General features: G+C 44.6%; 2 protein-coding genes across 5 annotated transcripts; one reads left to right on the plus strand and one right to left on the minus strand.

Annotated features, from left to right (window-relative positions):
• Positions 1 to 6,644: 6,644 nt before the first annotated feature.
• Positions 6,645 to 8,208, plus strand: H1-7 (H1.7 linker histone). Its single transcript, XM_090273079.1, has one exon. It carries the CDS (start codon positions 6,660 to 6,662, stop codon positions 7,419 to 7,421), a length of 762 nt encoding a protein of 253 aa, XP_090129205.1. The 5' UTR covers positions 6,645 to 6,659; the 3' UTR covers positions 7,422 to 8,208.
• A 9,541-nt stretch (positions 8,209 to 17,749) lies between these two features.
• On the minus strand, positions 17,750 to 25,819 carry ZNF641 (zinc finger protein 641). Of its 4 annotated transcripts, none has more exons than XM_090273075.1 (6): positions 25,687 to 25,819; positions 22,518 to 22,726; positions 21,810 to 21,901; positions 20,731 to 20,860; positions 19,980 to 20,093; positions 17,750 to 18,892 (listed from the first exon to the last, which is right to left on the minus strand). In XM_090273075.1, the coding sequence occupies exons 2-6, from the start codon at positions 22,699 to 22,701 to the stop codon at positions 18,138 to 18,140; spliced, it is 1,275 nt and encodes a 424-aa protein (XP_090129201.1). In that variant the 5' UTR covers positions 22,702 to 22,726; positions 25,687 to 25,819; the 3' UTR covers positions 17,750 to 18,137. The 4 variants fall into 4 exon arrangements, with proteins under 4 accessions (XP_090129201.1, XP_090129200.1, XP_090129204.1 ...); XM_090273074.1 differs by having other exon boundaries at positions 21,810 to 21,904; XM_090273078.1 differs by lacking the exon at positions 25,687 to 25,819 and adding an exon at positions 25,021 to 25,118.
• Positions 25,820 to 26,031: the final 212 nt, after the last annotated feature.

A 26,031-nucleotide genomic window follows, 5' to 3' on the forward strand; every position in this document is an offset into this window, starting at 1 on the left:
TGGTGAAGGAGAGATCCTTGAAAACCAGACCCAGGGAGGGAAACTCTTTCCTCCTGCAATGTCTCTCTAGAGACAGGAAAAATATTTAAAAGGCCCAGATGTATTTTCACCTTTCAGTCAACAAAGGTTGGATTTGGTGCTAAGAGACAATAAATTGCTAACTGACATGGCTACTAGGGTAGAAATTATAGTAAAAATAATATGAATTTCTTGCTCAAAGCTTTGATTAATGGTATGATATAGAAAAGAGCTGGTGTGGCAATTCTTCTTCTCCAGATGGAAAATGGAAAACAAGGGTCCTTGTTGGGTTTGTCTGTGAGGTGTAGAGAATTCTCTTTTTAATTTTCCCTTGGTACACCATTTACCTTCTCATCTCTAAATATGAGTAACATTATCCACTTTTCAGTGCTGTTGAAAGAATTGGTGGTAATTTGAATACAATGCCAGATTTGTAGGCATTGAATAAATAGTAGCTCTTCTTCCCTAGATGGATCCAAGCCTGAGAAAAAATCATGGAAGAAGGAGTTGGGTTAAAACTGAAAATTAGAAATGATTTTCCCAGAAAATGAAGAATTTAGTGAGCTTTTTTGGAGTTGAAATATTTAGAAATGGAATTTTGAAGGAAAAAATGGTGTAAGTTATGCCATATAATTCTAGAATGTGCACCAGGAATTGAAAGTGAAAATAAGGTTTGCTGGTTGTATTCTTTAGCATGAGCATTTATTTCTATGGTCACTTAATTTGGTGGAAAGCAATTTTTAATCAGGTGTGGGAGACAGGCAGGCATGGCTTGAAAGACTTTGACAACCTGCTGTGTTGGGGCCCCGCCCAAAAAAACAGGAACTTGGGTCCTTAGCCAGCAGTTTTCTTATCTTTAATGCTTGCTCTGAATCCCACCCTCCAGGGGATTTTAAAGATAGAATACAAATACAAAGTGGCTTTTAAGGAAAAGGGAACCTGCTCTGTTTTTCTCTGAATAGCCTCAAATCCTTGTCAGTAGAATGTGAAAAACAGAACAATTAAGTAAGAGGAAATGTTTTTGACCTTGTGTAAAATACCTGGGCGTTTCAACCCTGTATTTATCTGCATTTCCCTTTCACTCCCTACCATTTGGGGAAGGGCTGCATGTTTCCCTTATGCATTTCTGCATGTGGAAAGTAGATAAAAACCCTGGCTAATAAAGAAACAAGGGAGATTTTCCTCAGAGAAAACCCCCTCCCTTCCTTCCTCAGATGGTGAGTGTCTGAGTAGTTTCTTCATCCACTCCAAGGGACCCGGAGTCTCTTACAATTAGGGAATTTGGATTTTGTGAATTTTAGGTCTTTAGAAATTGGGATATAAATAAGTTTCTCTGTATTGGGGTTTTAGTACCAACAAAGTATCATATTGGGCATGTAGGTCTGGAATGTTTTAATTCTTAGACTGTCGGCAGCCGTCCGTCTCCAGAGACGATGGTGTAGCTTCTTAAGAGTCTATCTGCACCGCCGAAAATGGCTGTGCAGTCCGACTCGGGAGTGACACGGTATCTGTCTCCTCCCGTGTTGAATCGACATCTTGCGATGACGCTGGAGTGTCCTCTCCAGTGAAGCTGAAGCTACAGAGCCTGGGCAGGGTGATATGGAGGGTCTGCTGTTGCCCATGCAGCAGACCCCCCCTCTCTTCGCAGCTGAAGGGTCCAAGGGAAAGACGGAGTCAATACAGCTTGGCTTCAGGTGCGCCGCAGGAGTTGCCGGTGTTGACTACAACGTCGAACCGCCTTAGGGACTCCGGCTCCGGATTTTCTGTCGGGGTTTACTCCCTTAGCCTTTCCCCTGAAGAGGTATGCCGCAAGGCAGCGGAGGTTTGTTGGAGTCAGAGTTTTCCTTCTCTGATATATATATATATATATAACTCCTTTTGTAGTCTAAGAATTCCCCCTGGCTGGTTTGGCTCAGTGGATTGAGCGTCGGCCTGCGAGCTAAGTGTCGCTGGTTCGATCTTCCAGTCAGGGCACATCAGAGAAGGAAAACTCTGACTCCAAAAAACCTCCGCTGCCTTGCGGCATACCTCTTCAGCGGAAAGGCTAAGGGAGTAAACCCCGACAGAAAATCCGAAGCCGGAGTCCCTAAGGCGGTTTGACGTTGTAGTCAACACCGGCAACTCCTGCGGCGCACCTGAAGCCAAGCTGTATTGACTCCGTCTTTCCCTTGGACCCTTCAGCTGCGAAGAGAGGGGGGGTCTGCTGCATGGGCAACAGCAGACCCTCCATATCATCCTGCCCAGGCTCTGTAGCTTCAGCTTCACTGGAGAGGACACTCCAGCGTCATCACAAGATGTCGATTCAACACGGGAGGAGACAGATACCGTGTCACTCCCGAGTCGGACTGCACAGCCATTCTCGGCGGTGCAGATAGACTCTTAAGCTACACCATCGTCTCTCGAGACGGACGGCTGCCGCCGCCGCTGCCGACGATATATATATATATATATGGTAAATGGTTGCTACTCTGCAGTTTTCTGTGTTTCTGCTTTGGCTTCATTCATACAATATTCTGGAAATTTAACAGAGGGTGGATGGCCAGGAATCGCTATAACAAAATTAAATGATGTCCAGAATGTAGTGTTATTGTGGGGCTGTACCCTAACTGTGTCTTGGAATGCCCAAGGCTCATGTTGAAAGTATAAATCCTCAGAGAAATGAGTTTTCAGTTTGAGATTTAACTGACTAGTAGAATGGTTCTTGGGCTCATGGAAAAACTCACTATTAATAATGAGTGGATGAGAGGTTTAATTTATATAACACTCCTTTGTTTGGGTGAGAAAAGGAACTTGGGTGGGATTTTGGTAATACTAAAATCCATATTTCTCTCTTGTTGGCATTTTTGGAACGCATAGAGGAGAGTGAGTTACATAGAGTGTTTAGAGCAACTTGGGAGGAACCAAGGGGACCTGAGCATCATATTTTCAGGCTAATTGCTGAGAGATTGCCCTGCTCCTCCAGTGTGAGCACCTGGATCTAGATTCTCTGAATTCACTTCTAATAAATTGTGCTAAAGCGTAAAAAGATAAATGCCCAATTGCTAGAGTGTTTCCCTGCTTTTAAGGAATCTTGTTATTTTATTTTTGGATTCCTTTTTGTGAACCACTGTAGTCTTTCCCAAAGCCATGGTGGGGCCATTTGCATTAGAGTGGAAGGCACATAGTAGCTCAGGAGGGGAAAAGGGTCTTAGACTATAAAACAAAATGGGCAGAAAAGTTCCTTTTCGGAAAAAAGAACTAGCAGTTTAAGGTCAGTGGAGGAGTTGTAACAGATTGTTGAATATGCTTCTGTTATTCAGTTTGGGGAAAGGTAAATTGAATCACTGCAAGATAATTGAGTCAGAAAGACCTAACACCTTGGAATCCAAGGCATGGGGATTAGGGAGGGGCAATGAGTTACAGACTGAGGTTAGATCAGAGTGTGCTACTAATTTTTACTTCTCTCTGTCATGGAGTTATCCTTAGTGAGGTCAGAGCTGTATAACTGTGTACGAGAGAGTGAGATTAATTAAAATCTCTGATGTTCTCAAATTTTAGTACAGTAATTAAAGCTTACTTATTTTCTAAATCAACCAAGTTCCTCTAGAGACCTCATAGAGGCCCAGAGGAAGTCTTGTTACCAGCTGAGAACAAAAGAATCTTGCTCTGGAACTTGAGCAGAAGGATTTAAGTTAGTCATTACTCCTTAGTACCACCTCTCACCACCCCACCCCCACCCCCATCCCCAACCCACAAGGCATCCAGAAATTAAGGACTCTTGCTCTTTCTCACAACAGAGTGATGATGTCCTCTCTATGTGATAACTTCTGGTTTATAATCAGAGACGATTCAAATTGGAAGGGATAGTTGTCTTTCTGGAGCTTGGGTTGGTATCTCCTGATTGGGGGTAAATGCTGGTTTGTACTGACTCTGTTACTAAATAATTTTTTTTTCTTAAGTATTTTTTCCTTTTGAGGTGTCAAGAGAAGAGGGCTGACAAGTAGATTGATTTCAAAGAAGAAGAAAAGAACTCTAAGGGATTGGTGCTATGGAAAATGTCTGTCAGCTGGTTTTCTTGTCCTCTGAGCCAGCTGAGTAGTAGTGGGTATTTATTTCCTACCTCTCGCTTTTGTTATTTCTCTATTACTTACAACATATTTATATAGAAATATATATAGAAATAAATGGCTTTTTCTGCCACAGGTGTTTTTGATTATGTATATATCTTTTCCTTCCATTTAAAGTTTTCCCAAAGGTCTCTAATTGGTCTTCTTTGTGAGTGCAGGGGTATTAATAAACATGGTTGTTTTATTTGGTTCTTGTCTTTTATGATGATACCATTGTGTGCATCCAACCTATTTTTACCTGGAATCAGATGATTTGAAGGTCAGATTTCACTTACTTTCCCCCTACTCTCAAAGCATACAGTTTTTTCTCTTCTTTCCTCTATAGGTTACCCTGTCCTGTGGCCACTGGTCTATGCAACCAGGAGGTATAGCAAGACCAAGAGACTACAGAAATGGCAGAAATCCTGTCTCATGTGGCTCTGCCTCTCCACCTGGCAACTCTTCCATGGTGCACTGTCCATGAGCTGATGTGTCAGTCCCTGCCCTTGGAGAGCCTCGGGTTCACAGTTCTCTGCTCTGATTTAAACACAGGGAGAAGGTACAGTGGGTGCTTGTAGATACTCTTGATTTTGAGATGTGATTATGGAGATAAACTCCCCCCCTTCATAATAGAGATATGTAAGGTGAGGAGGGTCAATCTTGGAGAAAGGGAAATCAAGCACAGTATTTTAGTTAAGAACTTGGGCCTCAGAATTAAATAGACTTAGGTTTGACTCCAGACTTGACCACTTACTACTGTATGACCACTTACAGCTGTGTCATTATTATGGTATCTGTCCTTCATACCTTGGCCATATGCCACCTTTCCAGTCTCACCTCCTACCACTTCCCTTCTCATTGTCTCCTCTCCCCCTGCCACCCAACACTTCTATTTTAACCAGATGGAATTACCTGGGAGTTTGTTAGAGGTATAACTTTTGGCCCCATCCCAGACCTAATTATTAGGATATGCACTTTATGGAGCTCACATTTATGTTTACAAAGCGCAGATCTAAGCTACTTCCTAGAACTTTGACTCCTGGAAGAAACTATATCACAGTTGACTGCTGAGTATATGTGAATGTCCTCTGGAAAAATATGATATGCTTTGCAATTTAAAGTATTCTTTGAATAATTCTTTGAGTTATTCCCAATTAATTGTGTCTAGCATAAGAGGTCCTTGAGCAACGAGCTTCTTTGGTCCCTTCATTTCCAACCCTTTGAGATTCATCCTACTCCTTTCTCCTGATTTTCTGGGAGTTTCCTTCTGAGTCCAGAGAAAGCCTCCTCACCAGGAAGGAGTTTAAGAAGACTCAATCAAATGCCTTCTATGTATAATGAAAGATAGTGTTAGGTACAAGATGGGATATAGAAATTTAAAAGGACCTTTTCACTTAGTTGAAAAGACATAAACAGAGTAAAATAATTTTACGTCTTATATTTGGGTAGCCTTTTGTCATCTACCATCACGTCCTCTAAACCTTTGCAATAATTCTGTGATGTTGGTAGGAAGGGATTATTGGCTATTTTTTTTAAGAAGTCAGATTCAAAGATATTAAGAGATTTATCAATGTAATATGACTGTTAGAAGAGCTAGGATATGTATCTATGTTCTCCAGCTCCATGTCCAGGTTTTTGTTTTTTCTTTTTAAAAATATTGTGGCACAGTATACCCTTTAATACCAAATTGACTTAAAATAAAGAAAAAGCAGTATAGGATTGCGAAAGTAATTGTGGTAGTTAAGAGGAGAGAAATCATTTGACTGAAAGAGTCTGACGAAGCTTCAGTGCAGAAAGAATTTAGCAGAACTTTGAACGATGAACAGAATGTCTGGGCAGAGAAAGGGGATAGACAATCCAAGAAGAGGGACTGGGAGGGAGAAGAACGCCAAGTCTGTTCAAAGAATAAAGATTAGTCCAGCATTCTCAGGCTATTTGGAATCTGATTGTTCCAATCCACCTGAACGAAACATCTGAACTTTCTAGGTACGGGAGTTACTGTTTAGCGTAGAGGAACCACAGGGGTTCCTCACTTTGCGGAGTCAGTGAGACACAACCGCAGATCCCTAACTGAAGGGAGCTGAAGTGGGCGTTTCTGGGCCGGGCTGTGTTAGATACTACCACATTTACTTTTTAAAGGCATCCTAGGACTTGTTTTGGATAGTGGATAGCAGCACCTCTCCCCTTAGGGAAATGTGGGTAGATGGTGTGCACTACTTTCCAAGAAAACTAGTGAACTTAAAAAAGAGGTCTAGATCAAGATCAATGAGAAGTGTGAGCACAAGAGCAGGGAACAAAACCCGGAAAATTATATGGGAGATCCTTTGTCGGTCTGGACGATGTGGATTGATTTAGACCTAGAAGGAAGTGGTAGGTCATCAGATATTAAAAAAAAAAAAAGTCCCTACCGAGGAGGGATCTGTCAGCCCCCTCACTGGGACCTGAACCTCTGGGCCGGGCCTGCCTTTGTGACGTGGCCCAGCCGGCCTCCGCGTTCGCTGATTCCTAGGTAGGTGATTTCCAAGGCCAGTAGCCCCGCGGAGGGGGAGCAGGGCCATGGCTGAGGCGGCCGCACCCAATGTTGAATCCCAAGGCGCTGAAATTAAAACCCAGCCGCCCATGGAAAAAACCCTCGGGGCACCGCCGAAGCAGGACCCGCACTCCGTGCTCAGAGTGTCCGAGGTGCTGCTCAGAGCCATCGCCTCGCACAACGGGCTGACTCTGGCCGTTCTCAAGAAGGAGCTGGGACAGGCTGGCTACCAAATGCGCAGGAAGTGCTGCCGCCACTCCGGCGAAACGCCCAAGTCTGATGTTAAGGGCACACTGATGAGGATCAGCGGCAGCAACGGCTCTGGCTACTTCAGGATCTGGAAGGTTCCGAAGCCCAAGACAAAGCCGGGACGCCCGACACTGGAAGGCGTCCGGCCCCCGGGGAGGACCCATGCGGAGCCGCGGGTCCCACGGAGGCGCTGCACGCGTCGCTGGGCGGCCAGGAAGGCCAGGGAAGCGTGGAGACGGAATGTCAGGACAAGTACCGTGAGGAAGTCCAGGCCAAGAGCGAAGGACCCCGTGCGCTTCAGAGCCAAGGAGGAAACGAGGACCAAGGTGCCGGCCGGAGGGAGAGGACGGGCCATGAAGGAAGACAAGCCTAAGACACTAGAGGAGAAGAGGCCAAGGGAAGAGAGGAAGCAGGACTCCGAGAAGCCGGTAAAACGGACCATCCAGAGGTCAACCGCAGTTAAAACTGACTCAGGGGCTACTCACACAAAGACTCCCACCAAACCTGAAAGCCCCCGGAATGCAGCTGGGAATCCTTAGTGCGGGAGCACCTTCCCTTCCTCCAGGCACAGATGCCTTTCCTCATAAGGTTCCAATTAGAGCAGCTCTCACCCTCGTTGAAATGGACAAACTCTTCACAAGACCTTTCAAATTGCCACAATAGTGTCTGTTTCCTCTTTGCTCACTTGGCGGGGGGCGGGGGCGGTTGTTGAGGTGAGGCTTTGTAGCAGGAGCATGTGGGGTGAAAAAAAGAAAAAGGAGCGGAGACTGTTCTTGCTAAAGGACCCAGGAAAATCTTTCCAGAAGAGAACAGAAGAAAACCAGCAATTTCATGGGATTAGACAGAAGTGTTAAATTAATATTAGACAGCCTAGCAAATCTAGATTCAGTTTGGGGGAGAGGGCATGTAAGGTGAGAAGCAAAGGGCATCACTGGGGCCAGAGAAGAGGAGACTGCCTTTAAGTTGAGTGGTCCCACTGACCTGAAGTATTCTTACCTGAATTCCCCTTTAGGAAAAAGTTCATTCTCCCAATATTGATTGTAATGGCTTTCTAGCTTTTGCCATGATTTGATAATCTTAAAAATATGTTTTATATGTTAAGTGTGTGAGGCATCTAGTACAGGGCTTGGCCCAGGGTAGGTGCTCATCACTGAGAGCTAAGTGAGTAAAAGTAATCCTTGATGGAGTGATAATGTGCTATAGCAGAAAACTACTGGATCAGTACTTAATAAGACCAGGATTCAAATCAAAGTTCTGCCACTCTGAACTCAGCTGAATTATCACTTAACTATTCATGGTCTTGGTTTCCTTCTCTGTAAAACGTTGGGATTGGACTAAGATGATTTTAGGTGACTTTTAAGTGTCAGTAAAATGTAAGGATTTAAATATTACATATGCTTTGATTGATAAAATTCAATAAGGGAATTATCAACTGGGAAAGTACCAACTCTTAGAGAGTAAACTATGATTTACAGAATGAATATCAGAAATACAAGGAGAAAGGGGGAGGTTAGATAATGAATAGTTCTTTTGCGTAAAAAACATATTGAGCACTGTATCTCAAATATGAAGCAAATGTATGATTCCTTTTAGTTCTGAATTCAGAAGTTAAGAACATCGTGGGAGCACTTCTCATGCCATAGGCCATGACACAGAAATGATTGCTGGGAAGGGAAACAGCAGAGCAGCTGATTCAGGGAAACAACTTGGTGTTTCTAGCTGAAACCAAAGGAGTGGGGAGAAGGGGAAACACCTGGGACATGCTCCCCCCCCCCTCACTGGAGGATATGTTGTTATTGATTTTTATAAGGGAGAGAGAGAAAACGTTAATGTGAGAAAGAAGCATTGATTGGCTGCTTCCCATATATGCCCCTAGGTGTGTGCCCCGACTGGGGATGGACCTTGCAATCTTTTGGTGTACAGGATGACACTCCAACTAACTAAGCCACCCAGCCAGCGCTGGGAGGTGCTTTTTATTCTTGAAAAAAGGTGAGCGTGAATATGGGAAGTGGGAAAGTGTTAGAACAACCTGAAGATATTTTAAAGAGTATGCCTGACCAAGCTTTTCCCAGGAAAGTCATATCTTCTATAAGGAGGAACTGGGTATGTATATTTAAAACAACAACAAAAAAGCTTAAGTGGTGCTAATATTCACCCTCTCACACCCTTAAATGAGAATCACTGCTTTAAGCCTTTGAAAGGCGGAGTAACAACAAAATGTGTATATCATCCACAGAGTATTTGAACTTTTGAATGTTCCCCTGCTGTAATTAGGTTTATCGTGCTCTTAAATTGTCTGTGAGTGGAAGGATGAAACAAGAAGAATCAGAATCAGAATAGGGAGCCATCTGAAGGGATTAAGAAGCACAAGTTGGTAGTTACAAAATAGTCCCAGGAATGTAAAGCACAGCATAGGGACTCTAATCAATAATATTGTAATGACTCTGTATGGTGCTATACACCTGAAACTATTATGAAGTAATATTGAATGTCAACTGTAATTGAAATATAAAAATTAAAAAAGAATAGGGAGCTATCTGAAAAGAGGCAGTGAGAAACACAATTAGAACAAAATCAAATGCCCTTATGATAGCCACATTTATTGCCCCTTTATAGTGCTGGATGCTTTTACCTAAAGAACCAGCTGGTCTAGAATTAGAAAGCTTTTCTCCTAAGTTAGGATGGAAAGAACACTGGCAAGAATTTGTTTTCTAGATTTCCTAAGAATCGTCATACTTCCGTTTGTATTATGATTTCTTCATTTAATAAAACTTCATTCACTAGTAAACTTACCAAATATATTGTCAGACCTTGACTTTATATAGCTAACAATGGTCATTTCAGATTATTTTTCATTAATAAGCTTTAGGGTGGTTGTACTTTGAATAAATAGAAGAAACAACCTTAACTCACTGGCAGGCTACCCAGATTATCTAGATTCTAATCCTAGCTGGGTACTTCTGTGAAAGGAATTCCCAAGAATAGCTAATCTCATCACTAGTGTTCACTATGCCTAAGTGCCTGCAGAATAATGGGCCCTTTGCTGGGAATAAATATGGGTAAAACGTAATTCCCACTTTTCGTTGCTCTGCTCACATTATAGTGGCATATTTGGATATTTAACTTTAGAGCAAATGGAACAGCCGCGACCTCCGTTCTTTGCTCCCCTTGTATCTCAACTGCCTAGTACAATGATGATCAGAAAATTGTTGGACTTTAGAGTTGTAATGAACCATAGATGCTCTGTAGCATCAAATATTCAATGGTTGTTGAAAAAAATCAACATAAATACAAATGGCCTTTAAAAATATGAAAAAAGATATGATTTTACTCATAAGATAAATGCACACTAAAAAAAAAAAAGCATTATAGCATTTCAATCAACCAAAAACGTTTGCGAGCCTACTCCATTGGTGAGGCTGTGGGGAAATCAGGCACTCACATACAGTGTTAGTGAGAGTGTAAAGCTCTGCTACCTCGATAGAAGGGATTTGGCTTTCCAAATTGCAAATGCAGATATCCTTTAACCCTGCAGAACCACACTTAGGAATTTATCTTTTAGATACTAATGCATTTGTGAAGACTCATGTTCAATGTTTTTACTGCAGCATTGCAGTAACCAAAAAAAATTGGAATTAATCTAAATACCATGAGGAGATTGGTTAAAGTGTGAAGCTTTCACCCAGTAAAATAGCATGCAGGTGTAAAGAGAGGGAGATTCTCTATGTATTGTTATCACAAGCTCCCCAAGATACATTAAATGAAAAATAAAATAAAAATAAAACACATATACCAATAAAGGAAAATGCATCTCTTTATATAAAGAAACTCTGGAAGGATGTGGGGAACTAGAAAGTTCCTCGGCTAAAGTCTTGCTGACCGGCATCCTAAAGTTCTGCTTGGCATGGCTTCATTATCCCATAATAGTTGTCTGCTCCTAATTAAGAGCAACTTCCCTCTTTCTCTTCCTGGGAGTTGCTGTCCTTCATTTTAACTCTTATCTGTTAGATAACGCCCCAGCTGTGGCTGCGCTCCTCCCTAATGAAAACTTCCTCTTCTCCTGAGCTACAAAAATGCTGCTTTGACTAAGAATAAACGAGACTTGATCAGAGCACTGTCTTGTCTCCATTCTTTGTGCCTCTTGCCCCTTTCTGATCCTCACTCCCCCTCTAGGGTCCTCGTTGCTCGACCTGCGGGACGGGTCAGAAGGATAAACAAAAAAAAGGGATTCTCTTGTGAGGGGAAGATGATGCAAATTATAGAGAAGACATAGGAATGACTCTTTACTATATCTTTTTTGTATTTGTTTTCAAGTCCTATAAATTGTGGCTTGCTCAAAAATAAGATAGAAATTTCCACATAATTGTCAACTATAGCTTTTTCATTTATAAGGTAGTTTGTACTTTTGCATGCATTATTTAATTTCACCTTCACCTCAATATCCTAGATCTAAAGTGAAAAAGCTAATGTTTAGGAAATGTACAATTTAGAAATTGATTTTTAACTACAAATCCAGTGCTTTCTTCATCACAGTTATAGATGTTGAACCATCTACTCTTAACTCTACAAGACATCTTTTTTTATGTAGGTAAAGGTGAGAAGTTTAGAATTTATTTCTACACTGAATGTTTTAATGATTTAGTGGTTTCTTACAGAGGACGATGTTCTTAAACACATTGGGGGGGGGGCGCTGTTTTCGGACATGTGAACATTTCCATTTGTCAGTGTTCTCAAAACAATAGAGCTCTCCTGTGCTTTCCCTTCCTCTGGGGAACTCTAACATGGCAATTATGGGGGCACCATGTTAGGAAAGGATTTGGAAGGTAGGGTGTGTGTGGGGGGGTGTCAGCATGAGGCCTCGGAGGAGTCTGGGAAAGGCACTGATAAGAAGGAAGTCAGGCTTTCCACAGTCCACTGCAGCTGCCTGAGAGAACAGGCACCTCCATGGACTATCACTGCTGTGTTCCTCCTCCCCCTTTTATCAATTCCTTCCCTCCTCCCCCTTTTAGTTAGCAGAAAGACCAGACTTGTCAAATTGTACTAAGTTGACTAGGAGGTGGTGAGAGTGCACTGCAAGAAAGCAGGAAAACATGAAGCACGAAGGCAGGCGACAAAAGTCTGGCTGGTGCTGGGAGAGCTGCAGAGGCCAAGCAACCCCTAAAAAGTAGAGGCCTGAAGCTCTCAGAGGTGACCGCCAGGGCAGAAGAGCAAAGCCTCTGCCTTGTGCTCAAGGCCTGCAAAGCAGTATCTGCTCCCTGTCCCAGTGAGGCTCCAGGGCTGGAAGGCCATGTCAGTGGGTCAGAGGCTGGTGGTTTCTCCATGCCAGCTTTCCATGTTTTCTCCCATACTATTTCTTTCTCCATATTCTTGATAACCTGCCAGATACCCAACCTTTTCACCCTCAAAAGTTAATGCATCTGGTGGACCCAGTTTCTGCCTCTGGTTGCCCCCAAATCACCAATTATTGTGAATTTGCCTAGGGGGTCAATTTGCAGTCACCACCACCACCTCAGGTTCCAGACTCAGCAGTCTAAGTGTCTAAGGGTTTATGTTCCAGGAGGGGCAGGAAGGGAGCTCACACATGGCTGTACAATTTCCCCCAGAGCTGTCTCATGTCCCTGCTCTGTTGCAGCCTTTTTATCAGGATTGAAGAGCTAAGAATGGGGGGAAAAGTAAAGGAAAGACCAAGAGAGGAAATCAGTGACACAGCCAATACATCCTTTATTCAATGGACAAGGACCATAAAGAGCATATTATAGATCCCAAAGGATACAGACGAAGGTTCCCAGCAGGGTATTCTGTGGGAAGTTCAAGTCCATCAGAGGGGAAAAAAATCAGGCAATTGCTAGAAACCTGGCAGGCACAGAGCACTTGGACTGGATGGCAAGTGGGCATATTTTACCCCCCAAAGCTCCCCAGAAAAGAGCACCTTGGCGCAGTGTCATTGGAGATGGCAGGAAAGTAGTGGCGGGACAGGGCTTGGCGGAGGAACATGTGGAGTACAGGAACCGTGGTCACAATCTCCCAGGCCTGGCATGTAGTAAGCACTCAAAAAAGGGCTTGTAGAATTGGGACTAGTTCTCAGGAACCGTAAGAGGCAGGAAGGAGTGGAGAAAATCAAAGCAGTGAAAAATAGAAAGCCACTTTGGAAGCTCCATCAAGGGAAGCAGAGCCTGTGGGGAATGAAGTAAAGGACCTGACTATGACAATACCAGCAGCCGAGGCCAAGACCGGATATGAGAGACAGAGATACAGGATGGTGTGATGGCAGCTAAGCTACAGTAGCCAAGCCAAGAATTTGAGAAAAGAAAGTGGGAAGTATAAGGAAGGAATGGACCCTGCTTGGCAGGCTTAAGGCTGACCGAAAAGAAACTGGACAAGAGAGAGGAACTATGCTAGAAGGAGGACAGGGACTGGGAAGAACAAACACCCTCAGGAAGGTTTGGCATTTCCCAGACAAAACAAAATACCAAACCAAACCAATCAAACTGAAAAAGAGAAGTGGGAGCTAAGAGTGGAGGAAAAGCTTCTCTTATTGCAAAAATGGAGGTGGTGACAGAAAGGGAAAGAGAAAGAGAACCTGAGGTCTGGAGCTGAAGAAAGCAGTAGCCAAGCTTTTCTGCCTTAGGGGAGAGGGGCTGACCCCCTCCCCGGAAGAGACTTAGGTTCAATCTAACCTCTTGCCTTGGAGATCTCCATAGGGGTGGCGGGTTTACAACTTTCATTACAGTGTGACCCCCATGGGTGTGCCTAAGAGAGGAGCTGGAGAAGGTAACAATCCCTTCCCAAAACCTGAATTGGAGAGCATCTTCAAAGTAGGAGAATGCATTTTTGACATAGATGCCATGGCTTAATTGGTCACAACCTCTACCTAGTAGAGTCTAAGTTCAAATCTCATTGAGTCACATCTTACTAAATGAGCCTGGTTCCCTCTTGTGTACGAGAGGCTCCCTGATGCTCCTGTGGACCTTGCCCATAGGATAGGACAAATCATGGTTAGAAATTCCTTGCACAGCACGTTACTGTTCTTCAGTGCATTGTGAGGTTGGAAAGCTTGGGTTCTTAAGGGCTTGTACAAGTTGGCCTTACTCCCTGCCTCTGTGCTAAATGCCCACCCCACCTACCTCAGGGCAGCTATCAGGCCTGGAAAAGGACCACGTAACTAGCAAATTATATCCTTGGATGCCAGTTTTTCAATTCTACACTGGATTTCCCTTCTTTGATGTCTCCTCCTTTTTGTCCTTTCAGATTTCCGGACCCACAAATCCTCAGTGCCCATGTTAGAAGCTCTAGCTCCAATCACAGCAGCTTGATGCCTGCCCCACCAACTTCTTATATTGGTGACTGACTCAGTCCTTTCACTGATTGAAGAGGTCGGAAGATCTTGGAACTCAAGAGGAACAGAACTGAAAAGCAACTAGCCTAGAGAGGTTGCAGAAAATCAATCTGGTAACATGTATAAAGATCCCCTCCCTTCCCATTCAAAGAGGGCAAGGTAACACTGATTGAAATGGAATCTGAATCTCCAAGCCAGTGGTTCTCAAACATTAGCATACCTGAGAGATCCAGGAAGGCAAGTTAAAAGACTGCTGGGCTTCACCCTCAGAGTTCCTGATTCAATTCGTCTGAATTGCATTTCTAAAACAAGTTCCCAGGTGCTGTTGATGCTGCTGGTCCAAAGACCACCCCCCCACCCCCGACCTGGGTCCTACCAGAGCACTCCGTAGAAATAAATTTTGCCAGCTAAGTAGTCTAAGGGAATAGATTTCCCTTTCTGTTACTGCCCAGCCCCACTCACCCCCATGCAAACAGAGAGAAGGAACCTATCTTCTGGCACCTGTGGTTCTGAGTCAGGGCTCACCTTGACCTTCATGGAAATAGGAAACAATGATTTGATTGCAGGAGTGCTGGAAAGGGAAGGATTTTGTCCCAAATTATCACCCCTTCAGCTTCCTAAAGGCATAACATCATTTTAACAGGGGAAAAGCTTTCCTTTCCACTTTGACTATCAAAACACTTAAGTGGAAACAGATATGGTTAAACTAACACTTAGGGTCACATTCTCCTGTGTAAGGGATTCTTTATACAGAGATACTTTGATGAAGAGGAAGATACTCGGGCCCTGAATAGAGTAGAGGCACCAGAGAGAAAAAGGCAACAGGTTCCTTATATGGGACTTCTCTATTTTACATTTTGCTCAGAGAGAACACAGAGAAAATTCTTTCATTTAAAGCAGGTAGGATAAACATGTGGCAGAGGGAGTCGGGAGAAAGATGGGAGTTTGAGGCTGATTCCCTGTGGGAAAAAGCATTCAAATCTATTCACCCATCCAATGGCTGTTGCTTATTTAATTTTTCATCCAAGGGAAGTGGTGTTGGACTGAGGTAGAGAAGGCAGTGGTACACCAGAAATGACCTAAAAGGAAGTCCCTTCTGTAGAAGGCCCTTAGATTCCACGATGCCTTACAGTTGTGTGCTATGACTGCACCTACACTTTAGGGGCTTCACTTTCTATCCTTACAATTACTAAAACAGATCAAAGGCTGGAGGTGAATATCTGATTATTAAGAGGTGTGATCTGATAGTATGGAGTCACCTCCTACAAGTCTTCAAAACAAAGTTTGTGAGGTGCTGGATTTGTCAGTATAACTTTTTAAAAATATATATAAACTAGATTGTAAGCAATACCCTCTAGTCATTAAAGACCAGACTCTTATGTTTAGACCCTACTGCCTCTCATTATCTTATTTATTCAACTACTTAGTGACCCTTGCCTTGTAACTCTTGACACAAATATATAATGACATTAGGTCAGGGTAACTCCCTTTCTTTGACCCCAGCCTGCTAAATGTGTATGAAAAAGTGAGAGAATTGCTAATCTTTTTTCAAAAATGAGTTTATGGTTTTAATCAGATTCTCAAAAGGGTCTGTGATCCAAAACAAGTTCTGAACCATTGCTTAATAGAGTGATCTGCATGAATGAATGAGACATAGTGGGAGGGTAAAAGATGGTATAGTCCAGTTTTACCACTAGAATGCAATACTTGCCTATTCCTTGGGGCATCTTCTAACACTGATCCTAAAACACTACTACCTCTGAGGACCTAGGACAAGGCTGCCTTACAAAGAGCTGGCCGCTTTGCTCTACTCATAGGAACATAAGCAAGAGAAGTACATTCCAGACCAAGAAGGAAGGCTGCTCTGAGTGCAGAAGGCAGGCAGGGACTGGGTTGATCAAGTCCTATCCATTCTAAAAAGCCCATTCAGCAAAATGACCCTATTTTCAGCTCCATTTGGGTCCAGGACTCTGAGGAGCTATGATTCATCCCATTTTTCCTAAGTAAATGACTAATTACTAAACTAGATTGTTGTAACTCACTTCCTTCTTACCTCTCTGCTTAATTCCACCAACCATAGCTGAAAAATTAGTGTTAAGGAAAACCAGAATCTAAGCATTAAAGAGAAAATATCCACTTTCATTGTCTTTGCTACTCTCCTTCCCTAACCCCAACTGCTCTTACATACAAGGTACTTTTTAAATTATAAGATCGGTATTAATACATCAGTAAAGAGAAACAATAACCAACTCACCAACTAATAGATGCTAGAATATTTATGCCAGTCCTGGAGTTAAGACTCTTAGTGTATACACCTTCCCAGAATTGTGAGGAAAAACAAATGGAAAGCCCATTACCTTGCATCAGCTGAAAACCTAAACCACAGCCATTTCCCCTAAAGTTCTGTTTCTGGGAGGATGAGATCCTTGAGAATAACTCTACCCCCTTGATGAGGCAATCGAGGTCAAACAAGAGTAATGACAACAACCTGTAAGCACTGTGATTCCTGCCCAAATTTCCCAGCACTTGAAACAAGACCAAAAAAAAAAAAACCAAAACAAAACAAACCACTCTGCACAGAGCTCTATATGCATCTTGCTTGAAATCAACAAGAACAGCTCACCTCACTGAGGATGTTTCTTGCTCTCTCTACCCAGGCAAAAAGAATCTGTGGACCAACGATTCAGACCTAAACATATATATTCAGTAGTCTTGATCTCAGTGACATTCAAAAAGGCTTTATAACTCAACTCCCACAACATAACCCATTACTTAACCCTTTCTACTAGGGCTTCCTTAATCACTCAGCTTACTTCCTATCTTCCAACAAAATAAAAACCCCATAAAATTTCCACTACCCTCATCACCAGAACACAACCCCTAGAAAACTTAGCTTTTACAGTTTGCACTTTGCATGCTCTCTTCAAAAACCCTGTACACAGATACACACAGACACATAAAGACACAAGAGAAGAGGGGACTATCCTAGGGACAGTCTGTTTAAGTCTGGATTATTTGGGGGTGGGGTATATAGGGTCCATTTCTTAGCATGGTAGTATGATCTCTCAGCTGGATATATATGTATGTGCAGGATAAAGGGAGTAGAACTAAGGGGTGAAGAGGTTATTGTTTCTATTTTTTCGCAGGTGAGGTGAGAGGTGTGGATGTATATTCGGATGATTGGGGTAAAGGTGATGAACCAGCACAGGAATGAGATCTGCCCCTCAGCTTTCATTTGGTTAAAAAATGGGGGCTTTTTCCTTTTTCATCATTACTCTAACCCAGTGTTCACCAGAGTGTTTCATGGAGTCACCAGTTCTGTAGGATGTGAGATAGAAAGAACAATGAGGTCAAATACAGTTAGGAAACACTGCATTAAGAGGCTTAACAATTTGCTCTGCTGCATAAATTTTCAGAGCCTTTAATATGGCAACATGGTTTTTCTCTCTCCACATATATACATATATGTCTATATATGTATATATATGTCTCTCCACATATATACATATATATGTCTATATATATGTATATATGTGGAGACAGAGAGAGAGAATATAACACCTATGATATACAATAGTGATACTCAAAAACTTAACAACTGGTATGGCACAGGCTCCAAACAATCAGAATGAACCTCAGCCATAAACTGCTGGTACCACTACCCTTGAGAATGGGCTCAGGCTGAATTTCAGCCCATGTAGTAAGCACTGTTTCCCAAAAGTTTTGCCCAAAGAGCTCTATTTCATGCGGTATCTCACAGAACTGGTGAAAAATGCTCTCACCAATGCTGCAACCTCATCTTTAGGGATAAGGCCAAGGCTCATGATCCTGGCCACTGGGGACAGGAGAGGGGCAGCTCTGGCAGACTCCTGGTAGCACCAGCTGATAGATGTGAGCACAGCTACAGCAGAAACAGATTTCAAAAGACAGATGTCCCTCTGTCCCAGCTGCTCCGGGGACTTTGTCCCTGGTGGGTCAGCAGGTGCCTGTCCAGGTGATGTTTACGGCCAAAGCTCTTCTCACAGCGAGGGCACTGGAAGGGCTTCTCTCCAGTATGGGTCAGCCAGTGTCTCACCAGGTGGTGCCGTCGGCCAAAGCTCTTCCCACACTCAGTGCACACATGGCACTTTGGCACCGGTGGGGCACGCTGCCGTTTCCTAGCCCCAGGGCTCTCTCCAACCTCTTGGCTTTTGCAGGATTTGCCTTCTGCATGCACTCTCTGGTGGCTGGCCAGATGGGAGTTGCATCGGAAATTCTTGCCACACTCAGAGCACCTGCTGGGTTTGTCGTGCAGGTGGGTTTTCTGGTGCCGGATCAGATGATGTCTTCGTCCAAAGCTCTTCTCACACTTGAGGCAGCTGTAGGGCCTCTCCCCAGTGTGAGTTTGCTGGTGCCTGGCAAGGTGGGAGCCCCACACAAACTGTTTCCCACACTGGGGGCAGGTGTGTGGTCTTAACAGGGAATCCATCTCTGTGCTACACAGAAGACTTGAAAAGCTATCTTCCTGAAGAAAAGGTGGACCTAGGAGCATTCCTCTGGAGTTTCTGGACATTGAATCCCAGCTCTCGTCCTGCTCTGGGTTCCACAGGACAGTATCTTCAGACACACTAGATAACATTCTGGGAGGTTCTGCTTCTAGTTCAGGGGTGTCCCCCTCATGCTCACTTCCATCTCCTGCAGAGAAGGGGAAATACCAACCCCAAGAGGGGAGTCACCAGAGAGTACTTGAGGACCCAAGTCATAGGAGAGGTTGTATGATGTCTTTTAGGGCCTAAACCTCACCCAACAAGGGCTGAGAGAACATATTTTAATGTTGTACAAGACAGTGAAAGAAGTGTAGAAGTTAAAAGCCTAGGCTCAGGAGACAGACTACCTAATTTTATTTATTTAAAAGATTTTATTTATTTATTTTTAGAGAGAGGGAAAGGGAGGGAGAAAGAGAGGAAGAGAAACATCAATGTGTGGTTGCCTCTTGCATGTCCCCAACTGGGGACCTGGCCAGCAACCCAAGCACATGCCCTGAATCAGCGACCCTTTGGTTCACAGGCCAGTGCTCAATCCACTGAGCCACACTAGCCAGGGCTCAGGCTACCTAATTTTAAATCTCAGCTGTCCCACTTAATTTCTGTTAGCCTTCATTTCTTCTTCTGTAAAATGGAAGTAATTGTAAGACAGATGTTATAAAATAGATAGCATAGTACCAGCTTTTGGTAAGCACTTAGTAAATGGTCTATGCTATTGTGATTATTTATTACTATTATTTATTTACCACTTTTTTTTTATTATTAATTACCATCTTCCTGCCTAAGCATAAATGGAGAGAGTTAAGGAATGTGCTGCAATCATTACTGGCTGGCTGGTCACCTGTCAGCAATACTAGAGACACTGTGGAAGGCACCCAACAACAACAACAGTAACAACAACAACTAATGTTTATTGCATGCTTATTATGTATCCGATACTATTCTACTAAGTTAAGATATTTAAATCTCACAATAATTTACAGATGGGAAACCCAAAGAGAGGTTAATTACTTTTCCAAGGTCCCTCAGGTATGGTCCTAAATTCAACTCCACAAAGTTTGGCTCTAGAGCCTGCCCTCTACACCATTCTGCTATAGTGTATTGCTTTTGAAGAAAAAGACCTCTAAACCTTTCAACTCTATAACTCTCTAAGGCAGAGGAGGGACTAGAAGGACATATAATGATGACATTTCAAGAGGGATGAAGTCCGTGGCTAAAAGTCCAGTCTAGGATCTTACCTGTATATGTGACCCTCAGGATGTCCCGCTCCTGTAAGTCCTGAGGGTCAGGGACCCATTGTTCTTCCCCTCCTTCTAGCTGCGAAGGCATGTCCAGCTTGGGAATTGGAAATCCTGTCCATGGGAAAGGGAAATAGGGATGTCAATTAGTACAATGGTAATTCTATATTTCTGAAGAAAGCTGTTTCCTATATTATTCCTTAGAACTCTAGATAAAAGAAGGCCAGATACAGGCCTCTCCCTCCTCATCCCCTCCCATTTTTTAAGTCCCTCTTCTTTTTTCTAGAAAAATCACTCTCTCTTCCCCAATGTGTGTGTTCTCTTCCACTTACATGTCAAATACTTACAGCCCAACTGTCCTTTCTGGTCATAATTTCATTAGCTCTAATGCAGCTATCCCCCTGCCCTGCTCCCACACTCCCATCTTTCCCTAGATGGTTTCTGAGTTTCTAAGGACTCAGTTCTATCTCTTAGATGTCCTTCTCTGCTTTGTAAGAACCTGCCAATTCCCAACCAAGAAGAGCCTAAAATTCTTTCCTCCATAATTTAGCATTATTTTGCTGTTGTCTTTAAAAAAATGATACCTCACTTCCATTCCTTTTGGATTAGCCCTAGTGCCCTTTCTCTGGTGGAAGGATAGATTCCCTGACAAGGAAAGAATGCTAGACAGACACTATCCAACAGCCCTGGAGCACATGGCTCCAGCCTCCCAGGGTACAAGCTTTTAGTGGCTGGGGAAGGTCATTCTTACTTAGAGAGACCACTATCCCACAGTTTTCCTGCATGACATATTCTCCATAAAAGTCTGTCTGAGAAGGGTCCAGGCTCCGCCACTCCTCCTGAGAGAAGCACAGGGACACATCCTTGATGGTTACCAAGCCCTGAAACAAAATATAGCATCATCTGTCACCAGCTGTTCCTTAAGGAAAATGGGATCCAAATATAAAAGATTGGGGAAGTGGAAGAGAGAGGGCAAGAGAAGAACTAGAAAAAGAATTGCCCAGAGGTCCCTAGGCAGGGCACACAGTTTTAGTGAAGAGAAAATGAGGAGAGGGGTAAAGGTAATGGTCAGTGACTAAGTGAAGATAGGGTCTCTAGAGGAGTTTCTCAAGTGAGACCAGAAGTCGGAGACACCAGAAACTCATTGCTCCCTCTTTTTAATAGGTGTCTGCCCAGTCTCTTCTCACTGGCCTTACTATTTGCATTGAAGAAACTGTATTATCTCCTCCTTCCTCCACTTGACCATTCCTCTTCTATCAGCACAAAGGATAGAGATAAAACATTCTCCCCACTGCTGCCATCATGCTACATCCTCATCTTCTGAGGCAGCACAGTATGGTGTTTGGGAGTCCAGATTCTGGAGCCAAATGATTCCTAGCTCTGCCATTTATTAGCATTATGGCCTTCCACAGTGCCTTAATCCCTTCCTGCCCTTTTCCATAAATGTCCCACCATCTACCCAATCCTGCCTACTTTATGGTCTTCCAAGCTTCCTTCAAGTTCTCTTTTCCTAATCTTTAGAGATCTATTTCTTAAAGGATATTACTGACTTGTTCTTAAAATCCCCCTGTGAATAGCACAGCATCTATTAAATTAAAAACAAAAAACAAAAAACCTAACTTCTAGGAATTCCCCTCTTCTTGTTATACCTCCATTCATGTTTTAAAGGGTATTATGAGGCCCTTGGAAAGGGACAGAATCTGTTCAGTTATATGATAAATATCCTATTAGTGACCATGTGAAATAATAAATCAGTGGGATGATGCTAAGGTTATAGAAAGGCAGCAGTGATGAAACCCTGGGAGAGGCGAAAGGAAGCAAACAGCCCACCTGTGATCCGGCTGCAAGAAGTGCAGCTGCCATCTCCCAATCTCCGGTGCTCCCCTCCTGGGGAATGGCAGGAGCCCAGGGAGCCGACTGAGCTGCTGAGGGGAGGAAGGAACCATGAGAGGTGTACCATCCATCCTTTCCCAATAAGAGCCTGCACCCCATTTTAGCAGGGCTTAAGGGACCCAGTTTTTCCTATATATATATATATATATATATATATATGCCCATTGGTAAAACCCAAATGCAGAAATATAGTAGAAGAGACATTCACTCAAAATGTTCTGTAAGGGTATTGAGTAGTTTTTAGTAGAGCTTTTCTGTAATAGACTAGCTGTGGTTTGAATTGAGATTATGTGAATGTAATTTTCATCACATAAAGAGCATCTTACTGGGTGTGTTCTCCACCGGTAATCAGTTCTGCTGTCACTTTCTTAGTCTCCCATATTCAGCACCATTACAATGCACTTGCAGCATGTGGAGGGAGTGATTATGCAAGAAACGGGTGTAGCCCAGTTACATGGCTTGCAGAATCCAGGAGGTCCTTATATTACTATGATCAAGGACAAGGAAGAATGGACTATGTTCTGGTATTGATTAGGCTGTTCAGTCCATAGCAGTTTGGGGATTTTAGACTCTACTTTTTGAACAGAGATTAGGAGACTACTCTCTGCACCGTGCTTCTCACACACATACCCTCTAAGTTCTCACCCTTTTCCTGAAGGGACTGTGGCTCTTCTTCAAGGTCACAGCACAGGTGTTCCAGTGGCCCTGGTGCTGTTCTCCATGGCCCCTCTTCTTGGCTTCCCCTTTCCACCTGGGCCTCTGCTCCATCCAGCTGGACATTCATTGACTCCCATCCTGTCCCCAGGGCTGCTGTCTGTTCTGAAAGCATTTTTGCTGCGAACCCAAATTGTGACCTGAAACAAATTCATATTAGCTATTCCCATGAAAATGGAAAAGGCTGATATTCCTAAGAGTGTTACAGAAACAGGGGAGTCCAAAAACAAACCCCAGAGTTTGCGGCTGGGAGATAGGGAGCAGGAAGCAGCTTTCAGGATGCCATTGCATGCCTGGAGCTAGTGGCTGGAAACATTGTTGCAAAGATCCGGTTTACTTCCAAGACTCAGGAAGATGGGAGGGATCTTGGACTGTGGGCTGGTACGGAAGAGAGAAGCAGACAGAGCCTATGTAGGGTTCTGTGAATGGTCAGAACTGTTTGCAACACCCACTGCCTGAGAGGACGCAGGGGGAGAGAGGAGGCAGGGAGGAAGAGAGAAGCAGCTGTGGATATTTTGGGCTGGCTCTGGCTCTAGGAGGCTCTCTCTCTCTCAGGCTCTCTCTGGCCCTCACGCCTTCACTCTCTGGCTCTTGTGGGCTCCCTCCATGTGGCTTGGAGAACGGGGTCTCCAAGCTGCTTTAAGAAGAAGCTCTCGCCAGGCGGTTTTGAGGAGAGGAGATCCACACAGGTTACAGGAAGAAGGCAGTTTGCAAGGAGGCTGAGAATCAAGGCGGTCCTGCATTGAGAGCTGGAGGGCACCACAGCACAGAAAGGACCTCCCCAATCAGAACTAAGTGACTGGCAGCTACTGGTAAAGCTGAACTGTGCCTAGGAAGTAGGGAAACCGTGTTTCTGACTTTCCTAAGACTGGCCCGGTCTGGGAGGGGGAGGCAGGACTTTGTGTAAATAAACAATTCTTTTTCTTTTCACCAAACTCTGGTATTAAGAGTTATAATTCTGGCGGTGGGCAATTGGGCCCCTAATTAAACAGCCCATGGGTTCTGTTTCAATCGGAGCAGCCCTAGGGTTCTGTTACAAGAGCATTAGGGAGAACAGCAAAGGGATAAAAGATGAAACTGGATAAGAGGAGCTTGATGGAAGATGAACTTTAAAAGCTTGATGTATTCCAATCAACTGAGCCTGAGCCAAGCTTCTTGGAGGAACTGAGAAATGAACAGGTGCTACAAAGCAAAGTCACTAATGGTTATTTTGGTAACCTCATGGTAGAAATAGAATATCCCTGAAGGCTGGAAGAACTTCATTAAAAAAAAAAAAAAGGCAAAGGAACAATCCTGGAAATTCAAAAGCTATCCATTAAAGTAGATTTAGAATGAAATGATTACTATAGGTAGAAGTCCCAGCCAAAGGGCATGTGTGTCAAGAGCACTTTTTTTTCTTCCTCAGAAGAAAAGAATGGGAAATATGGCCATTGGAGAAAAGTTAAAAATGATGGACAGTTTCATCTTGTCGAAGGAAGAAGGCTGATGAATGACACTACCAATGAATAAAAAGAGAGATGTTTTCTATCTTTATACAGATCTCTTCTTTTGATTGCAAGAGGTTTAGATTAGATTTTTTAAAAATTCTTAAAAATAGTCTGGCAGTGCACAGGGCCGGGTTTACGAGCTCATTTCTCTGGACAGCCTAAAAGCCAGGCAGGTCCCATGTGTGTTGTGATAGGAGCCTTGCTGCCTTACAGCAAAGAAACAGTCTATGAGACTGCCCAGAGCCCCCTTCTCCTTGGCAGAACCTTGGTAACTATTCTGGCTCACTCAAGTCTACCCAATAACAGTTGGAACCCAGAAGCCCAGGATGGGCAATAACAGATATAAAGTTGTTTATTTCTCTTTGATAAAAGAGGTTGATGGAAACCCTAAACCCAATGGACAGGAAGGGAACAAATTCCCCTTTCATCTCAGAAGTCCAAAGATGCCCCAGGGAGCATCCTGGACTGATTCCCAGTTTAGGAGGTTTCCTTTTCAGAGGCTTCTCGTGAGAAAGAAAAATTTCCAATATAAAGCAAGAAAAACTTCCATTTTGGTTCTCTCTTCTAAATTCCAGCCTCTGCATTCGCTTCACTTTTAAAATATAAAGCCCCAATTCCCCATCGTCACCAGAGGTGTTCCTTGTTCTCTAACTCCCTTCACAAATCCTCCCTTGGGACTTGACCTCGAGCTAAATCTCTGGACACCTGTCTCAAAGCCATTTCTCCATCTCCCCAGCAGCAGAGTGCCCGGACAGGAGACTTCTCTTCGCAGAGCCCACTGGGCCAGCTGTGAGCCTCTCCAGACAACCCACAGAAAACCTGTGGAAGGGCTGGCCAACAAATCTGCGCACAGGAGGGAGGGGCAGGTACGTGTCCCCAGGCTGCATCTCCTAAGATGCTTGCTCTCTCAGAGCCAGTACCTGGGCAGTTAAGGTGTCAGCCCTAACCTGGTTTCTCCTGGTCCCAGGGCGATCACAGGCCTACTGGAGTCGGGTTCTAGGGCTTTCGGATCCCCCTTTTCCTCACACAGCTGGGCATGGGAAGCAGGCACCTGCAGAAGTTAAGTTTTTGCAGTCAGTGCCGCTGGACAGAGAACGGCCGTGGTGTTGAAATGAGTAGCCCAAGGGCGCAGGGACAAGAGGCGCTGGGTCAGAGAAGCCTGGCCCCTGCCCCGGGTGGGGCGTGGGCCAGCTGGACGCCGACTGCGGAGTAAGGTTGCTTCTTCCCTCCTCCTTGTCACAGTGCCCCTGGAGAGGGTCAGATTTCAGAGCATCTGAGAAGGCAGAGCTGCAGCAGGGGAGGTGAGGTCAGAAAACAGGTTTCCCGTGAACTGGGGCATGAGCAAGTTAAGAGAAAGGGGCCGTGGGGTAACCTGTGCGCGGGTGACAGCAGCAGGAACCCACAGGGCTGACAGCGCCGGTGGGGACGAGGGAGACAGGACAACCGGGCGGGCAAAAATATCAGTGCGGCCGACCCCAGAGAAAGGCAGCGACCCGGAGGCCGCGTCGATGTTCCTCCCCGCCCCCACGGGCGACCCGGCCCCCACCCGCCGCCGCAGGAAGCCGGGCGTCCCTCCCTCCGGCCGTGACTCCCTCCGGCCCGTCCCCACTCACCCCGGTCGCCTTGGCCTACGGCCAGGTGCCTCCCTCCTGGGCGCCGCCTGCCCCTCCCCTTCTCCCTTCGCTTCGTCGGAGCCGGCAGCCGCGGAGCCAGCGACAGGCGGAGACGGCGGCCCTGCCGGCGCGGGCGGGGCGGGCACAGGAAATCCCCGCCCGCTTCCGGGGCTCGGCGGCCGCGGCAGCCGTGGCGGCAGCGGCGCGGGCAGTGGGAGGGGGGGCCAGTCTTCGGCGGCTGCCGCCCGCCGCCCGAGGGACGCCACCCCACAGACGCCTCAGGCGCGGGCGTCCCGGTCCCGGCCTGTCGTGGCCTCTGGCCCGCGCCTGCTCCCTGTCTATTTT

Source organism: Furipterus horrens, unplaced genomic scaffold (assembly GCF_987537825.1).
Source record: "Furipterus horrens unplaced genomic scaffold, mFurHor1.1.pri manual_scaffold_4, whole genome shotgun sequence".
Taxonomy (NCBI): domain Eukaryota; kingdom Metazoa; phylum Chordata; class Mammalia; order Chiroptera; family Furipteridae; genus Furipterus; species Furipterus horrens.